The following is a 7,333-nucleotide window of genomic DNA, read 5'->3' as shown; positions in this document are numbered from 1 at the left end:
CTTCTAGCTCTACCACTAATTGGGGGGCAAACCAAGCCAAGAGTTCAAATTGGGGTTTGAGATTTGACAATGTAGGATCATTGACCTTTCCTTTCAAATTGGGTCCATGTTAGGTTTGGGGCTGGTGGACTTGGTAAAGGTCTACATCTTACGTTAATGTTCGGGACAAAAATTTACTGTCATATAAACAAACCTAAGAAACTTGTTTTCTTCTCGTTATTGAAGTCTAGATGGAAGACATTAAATTCCTATTAAGGAACATGAGCTGGTTGAGCTCTACTTCTCCCCTTAAGGTAAATCTAGATAAACTTGGGTATGTATACTTCTTCTAGTTCTTACTTCTTCCTAGTTATCTTGATAGCTGTACCTCAAAAGATTCACCAGCCGCACTTGCCGAAACGTGTCGCCTAGACGCACGGCCACGCGCTGTTAAAATCTTGAGCAGCACCCGACTCGTACCGGACACCACCACGTGCCTTGCTCCCATGTTTGAGCCCATGGCCCAGACCACCTTCATGTTAAGCCCCACCCTTTGTTGGACATGGCTGTAGCTTCTACCACTCGCTCCTGGGCCAAGCAGGCATCCTCTTTGTTGCATTAATTATCTCATTAAACCAGAAACAATGACAATACGACATTTTCTTTTTCCATGAGAACAAGGGCACGACAGGACCCATGACTAACTTTGTGGCACATGTACACGTGTTTGATGGCCAGCCCAGTGAATGAGAATTCAACAAAGAGATGCTTGGAAGTCGGCCGGATGATCAGGATCACATAATATATAAGTATGGTTGTCACCAGAAATCTATAAAACTGAGAGAGTGGTTGCAACTTGCAAGCAAGCTGAGAAATCATTGAAAATATCTCTTCGTGTTGAATATTGCTGGAGTCACCGGAATTTGATTATGATGACGAGGGTACATTCCACAGTTTCACCGGATGAATCCTTGCCTTCCAGCAGCGGATGCAAGAGACAGGATGTTCTTACCGTGTGGAAGAAGTCTCTGCTGCTGAACTGCAGCGGCTTCACTGTGTTTAACAGCAAAGGAGAGCTGGTCTTCCGAGTAGACAACTATTGCAACGATAACAGGGAAGAAATGGTTCTCATGGATGCAGCTGGAAAACCGCTTGTTACCATGAGGAAAAAGGTAGGCATGAACGGACCGAGTGCTTTTTCTGCTTATTTTAGCCAATAAGGAGAACTCTTGAATTTATTCTTAGGATCTGATTCAACACTCGGTTCAACAGCCCTGCGAAGCTGGAGATCCAAGTCATTGAATTTTAAGATCATGGCATCAGATAGATAGATAGATCTGTGTTTCTTTTTAAATTAGTTTGCTTGTTTTTTTGGCTTCTGCCACCGTTATTTGCAAAAGCATGAATGAGTACTTCCAAAATACAGGAGAGGTCAGACCTTTCGTCTGAGCTAGAGAGACAAGTTCCTATCTTCTTAGGATTGATAGAGTCTCCAATCTGCATATTGGGAACTGGAAAATTCAGGACTATAGGCTTTTTATAGCAATTGATTATTGTTCTTATGAACGAGAATGTGTGAATCACACTCCTTTTGCCTCATCTTTGGCAGAAACTGTGCTTGGGAGATCAATGGCAGCTGTTTGAAGGGGAACCAAAAGAGACAAGAGGATCACCAAAACCAATCTACTGTGTGAAGAAGCATTCCAGCATTCTGAAAAACCCAAAGAACTTGGCTCACATATTTGATGGATCATGTAAAAATTTTCAGTTTGTTGTTCATGGTTCGTACACCAAGAGATCATGTCAAGTCATCGATGAATCTGGGAGGGTTGTTGCAGAGACCAAGATGAAAGAAACTGTGTGTGGTGTAAACTACACAGACGTCTTCCAGCTCATTGTGCAGCCAGATTTCGATGCAGCCACTGCCATGGCTACCGTCTTGTTGTTGGACCGGATGTTTTCCTCTAGATGGTCCCCAATTTTTTGAGACGCATCGTTTTTTCCTGCTTTTTACAGACATTCATTTTGTTTCTTCGTCTATGGCATCGTTTTCTGTCTGCCATTGACGATTGTAAATGCTGCAGCAGAGTTCAATCTTTCTTTTTCTTTGTATTTTCTTGTGTTTGTTAAACTAGACAGGTACAAGAAGTCTAGGATTCAGTGAAATTGGTGAACTTGACGTGACACCATTTAGAGTTAATTTATACGATACGAGAAGTTTTTCTCTTTTCTTCTGGCATAGTTCTTCACGAATCCTCCACACAACCAGAAATCCTAATTTTACGTTCAATGAAATCAGGCTGGGAGGGAGACTTCCGCTCTTTATTGGAAGAGAATGGAATATGAACAGAAAAATACAAAAACACGAAAAAAGAAGGATGCACAGCATCAGAACTAATGAAAAAATAGGTAATCTAAACACAGAGAACCCTCACAGAAAAATTTTGAGGATAGTTGGTTTTGGACCTTCCTCTTTGTGAAGCCAAGCCAAGGATTACCATTCCAAAAGAGTACTGTTTCCACTGTGCCCAAGTGGGCTCAGGTCTGGGTTTCTTTGGACTCGGACTCCAAACCAAAACATAAAAGATCGTAGGTGTCTAAGCTTAGGGTTTATCTGGATGTGAGTGCTTAATATGTAAAGTAAAGGCTAAGTTGTAGCCAGCCCAACTCATGGGCAGCTGCCAAATCGAACCCAAGATCAGGTACTGGAAATAGACCGTATAATGTGTCACATGTAATGCTTCAATTTGTTACTCTACTGTTTCCGCCTGCATCTAAATAATTAAATGATGCTGCAGATTTCCTTGTCCTTTCACAAGATTCACGCCAACAAGATTTTCATCTACCTGACGAAAGCTGCAGTTTTGTCAAATCTGCAGTAACATTGGTTCGGGCTTAATTGGGTTAAAAAATCGATCCTAGCTCGGCCTAAGGACTCAGACCTGGTCCGCCAGTTTACTACACGCTCGCCCGCAGATGAAGTGAAAAAAGAAACCCTATCCCATGGACCATTAAGTAATTTTACAGGACTATATATATATATATATATATCAACGGCATCACCGTTCATCTTCCCAATTTTTTGATGCTAGAAACCCCACTCGGCAATGAGATAGGTATGAGCATATCTTTTTGTGTATATATATATATATATATATATATATATATATACCAACGGCATCACCGTTCATCTTCCCAATTTTTTGATGCTATAAACTCCACACGGCAATGACAGATAGGTAAGAGCATATCTTTTTGTGGGTGTACATATATATTAAATGAATCCTGACTTTTACTATCTAAAGTCACCCAACTCCCTCATCAACATCATCTTATTCATCACGATCAATGGTTGAGAGGAAAACAATAAGAAAAAATATGTAAATGTTCATCACTTTTTTTTTTCCTCAACTATCCATTACAATAGACTGAATGATCCTCATGAGTGGACTGTAACTCTAGATACCCAAGCTACTATTCAATTTTCCTATATATATATATATATATATAGACTCTTTTGTGAAAAACAGTTTCAAATCCTAACATTGAGGATATATCTACCTGCCGTTGGTGTTGGTGTTCTTTCAGATGTCTATGCATTTCGCCTCTCCACTGAAAATTCTTTCGACAGAAAAGGCCAGGGAAGTGGACGTGCTTTAAGAGTTTGCCTTCTTTTTTTACATCGTATCAAAGCCAGCAGTGGCTTGGCGCAAAAGAAGTGCAATGTTCCACCGGAGGATTGTCGTGATTGATTCATGGAGTCATCAACTAGTATTCATGCAGCATCAACCCAATCCAATGTTAAGTCGTCAGTTTCCAGCAGTCTAATCAATGGAATGTCCTTCCAAACTTGGTGCCTATTAAGCTCGATCAAATCAAACTATGTTATGCGGAAATCACACATGGAGCCCATAATGTGCTCCCAAAAGTTGAAAAAGAATGTTTATGGCTCATCTCAACCACCTGTTCCAAAATGTTTTCAGGATGGCATCATCTAATCCGACTTTTTGGAATAAAAGAGAGCTAATCAACGTGCTCTCACCTCAATCAATCAAGTCAACCACGAGTGATTATGTCAATAGTGCTAAATGCATGTGCCTTTTTGAATGAGCAAAAGGTTAACAACCAATTTTTAGGTTCCTGAGTTGTGTCAAGACCTGGTGGGTCAAATGGTTCAAAATTACGTGCCTTTGAAGTTTGTGAGTCTAAATAAAGATTTGGAGACCATTAAAAAGAATGTGAAATCTATGGTTGACCATCTCATTGAGGTACAAATTTCTCGCGAACTCCTTAAGTTCAGCTAATGAAGAAGTTAACAGTAATTACTGGTTATGCATAACTTAAATCCTTGCATGAACCACAGGAAGGTTTTGTTGCCATTATAATTGCTTACAAGACTTTATCTCAAATCGATGACTTGCTTTTCAATAACAAGATGTTGAATTCCAAAATCCCCGTCACAGTCTGAATTAAAGGTTAGGTCCTTGTGGCTCAACAAGAGGAGGGATGGAGTTTTGGGCAAAGGAAGAGGTCAAGGAAGAAAATTTCAAACGAGTTTTTTTTTTTCTTTTCTAGAACAATGATAAAAAACCCCCAAGCAATTCAAAACTAGTTCACAAATCAAGAAGGACTATGATATGTTAATTTTGTGGAATAAAAAAATCTAAGCAGTACTCCAACAGGCAATGCTGCGACATTCCCAAAGCTTTTGTCTCTTGGCCCATGAGTTCAAATCAAACATGGTATGTGGACAGTAGAGATATGCATGATGGATGATGACTCAGGTATAGCTAGCTAGTCGATCTCAACCCATTAATGGATCTAAAAGATGAACAAAGTTGGAAATGGATCACCGTTGCCTTCCATTTGCTCTGGTAGCACCCTTCTTAAACTCCATGATAAAACAATTCATTTTAACCATTGCAACACATCTTCTGCAAACAAAGAAAAGTTGATGATTGGTTACCGACAAGTGTTACTTTGAGTTTCATTGTCACACATTCATTTTTCGGGTGAGCAAAAAGAATATTTCATCTTACAGTCAAAGACTCCTCTCATTCCTCTTTTTTCCAGGTTACCAGCTCTACTTTTGATAACTCAAGATAGTGCATCTGCTATGCTTCAACTTGTATATTAGTGCCTCTTTGTTTGCAGCACAAGGTGTGAGCTCGAAACAAAGACGAGTTTCAACTTGTATATTAGTGCCTCTTTGTTTGCAGCACAAGGTGTGAGCTCGAAACAAAGACGAACTTCAACTTGTATATTAGTGCCTCTTTGTTTGTAGCACAAGGTGTGAGCTCGAAACAAAGACGAGCTGTCTACCAATCTCTGCTCAGTTCGTTGTGCCCACCCCTTTGGAGATCATCCTCATAATTGTAAGGAATGCCGACAAGGAACTTATGTTTATCTGTATATTTTGTTTTTTTCTTGCAATGAGAGGGACAACTTTGTGCTTAATGTTGATATCCCTTGGCACTTAAGTTGCGTGATACCATTCTTGATGGTGAACTATATTCGTTTTGAGTCTTTGCATTACAGACATGCCCCATAGGTAAATGAGATCATGCCAACCATATAGGTAACAACTAATTTACATTGAAATTTGAGTTATTCTCAACAATTAATTTAACGCAAACAAGTGAAGATGCAAGGAACCAAGACATGAAGTACGGAAAATGTGTCGGCAGCCTTATAATTTAAGTCGGCGGAGTTTTGAATGCTTATCGTTAATCTTGTCCCCTTCTATTCAAGTCTTCGGGCCTTTGGCTTTTTCTCTCTTCGTAGTAGAATAATGACAAAGGATAATACGACCAATCTGAAGAACACTGCCAATATAAAGCTTGAGAGATAATGATAAAGCCCATATTCATGGAACTCTTGCCATCCCCACATACTCTGTTTCTGTTGAGAGACATTTTCAGTTTCTCTCTTCTTCCACACAATCTTTTCTTTCTGAAAATCACATGGTATCAAACTACGACTTCAGCATCACCTCCCTTTCTTCTCTGGCAACCCATGCCAAAAGACTTACAAATTATTTGATCTTGAATTATGGAATATTTGCAAGTCTTCTTCATGAAATTATTTTTTCTTGCAAAGTTATCTCAAAAAGAGATTACTTCCTGCATATACCAATAAAATGTCTGAGCTGGTATATGTTATAGTCGATAACAAGGGACCATGTGTTATGGACAGAAATGATCAAAATGCCCCTGTTAGAAAAATGGTGATAAAAAATTTTATGTAAAATTACCAAGACACCCTTTGGTTTAAAACTTTAAACTGTGGGAACACGATTTTCTGTGTTTGGCATAACATAGAAATCGTCCTCAATAAATGTTGATGACCCATCAATGGCTCCATCTAATGCGGAACCGTCTTTCTCATCACCTTCATCCAATGGCTCACCTATTGCACTTGAACTTCCTAGCTCGACCTTCCTATTTCGTCTTCCCTGCTCATCTCATCCTCCTCTCATATTCGTCAGCCTAGCTCTTCACCGCAGGAATTTTATTGTTCATTGCTCTCTTCTCCTCATTCTTTCACTTCTTCAGTACAATCACTTCCATCAAATATACACATTATCGTTTTCCAATCCCTTCATCGTCTTTTATTTGCTTGTATAATAAGATCTGGCTCCGAGCAGTTACATAGAGATAGAAGAGTTTTGCATTTACAATGTTGTTCAGAGTTATCCCTTGTGATCTTGTTTACTTTTGGAACCTGGGATGAATCCAAAGTGTAACGATCCATCTGTTTGAGTTTGCAATATGCTCCGCCTTAGTCTTTATTAGCATTGTTTTCGTATGTTTGAGTTTTAAGTTTATTTGAGTCATTATTTAGTTTCAATAATAAATGATGTAGTTTTTGTTTATATTTTATTGTGCAGGTGAATGAATGATGATAACTATTTTCAATAAATACAGTCGCAAAAACTGATTTTGTTACATAGAAAGAATACAAAACTACTTGTTTTAGGTAAGTAACATGTTTTGGTTTTGGAATTTATAGATGTATTTGTTTGCTATATTTTGAGTTGTGATATTTGTATGTCCACCTTATGCTCACTGCTCACACTTATGTCACTGTAATAGAAATAGAGCACCTTATCTGCTGAGGACACATCGCATTTTATAATAATGACACAAGTAATTATTAAATGTGTCGTATGACAGATCGCGCTTCACGTTCATGACATGGGTAATTATATACGACCTATGTTCACTTTTACTATACTGTGGTTTGCAAATATTATATATATATATATATATATATATATATAATATTATATTATAGTTCGTTGGACCGTTTGACCTGCCCCTGAAAAAAATCCTAGCTCTGCCCCTGCATAAAA

General features: G+C 38.7%; 1 protein-coding gene across 1 annotated transcript; it reads left to right on the top strand.

Moving 5' to 3' along the window:
- The first annotated feature begins 814 nt into the window (after positions 1-814).
- LOC116267052 (protein LURP-one-related 8-like) lies at positions 815-2,220 on the top strand. The gene is made up of 2 exons (XM_031648601.2): positions 815-1,151; positions 1,589-2,220. Exons 1-2 carry the CDS (start codon positions 909-911, stop codon positions 1,964-1,966), a joined length of 621 nt encoding a protein of 206 aa, XP_031504461.1. The 5' UTR covers positions 815-908; the 3' UTR covers positions 1,967-2,220.
- The last annotated feature ends 5,113 nt before the right edge of the window (positions 2,221-7,333 follow it).

This window comes from Nymphaea colorata, chromosome 13, assembly GCF_008831285.2.
Source record: "Nymphaea colorata isolate Beijing-Zhang1983 chromosome 13, ASM883128v2, whole genome shotgun sequence".
Lineage (NCBI taxonomy): Eukaryota > Viridiplantae > Streptophyta > Magnoliopsida > Nymphaeales > Nymphaeaceae > Nymphaea > Nymphaea colorata.
This window is presented reverse-complemented; position numbering and strand designations above follow the sequence as displayed.

Excerpts from the sequence above, each read along its gene's own strand:
- LOC116267052 (XM_031648601.2), top strand. The coding sequence starts at position 909 with ATGATGACGAGGGTACATTCCACAGTTTCACCGGATGAATCCTTGCCT. Across the intron at positions 1,152-1,588 it reads TTGTTACCATGAGGAAAAAG|AAACTGTGCTTGGGAGATCA; the intron begins GTAGGCATGAAC and ends CATCTTTGGCAG.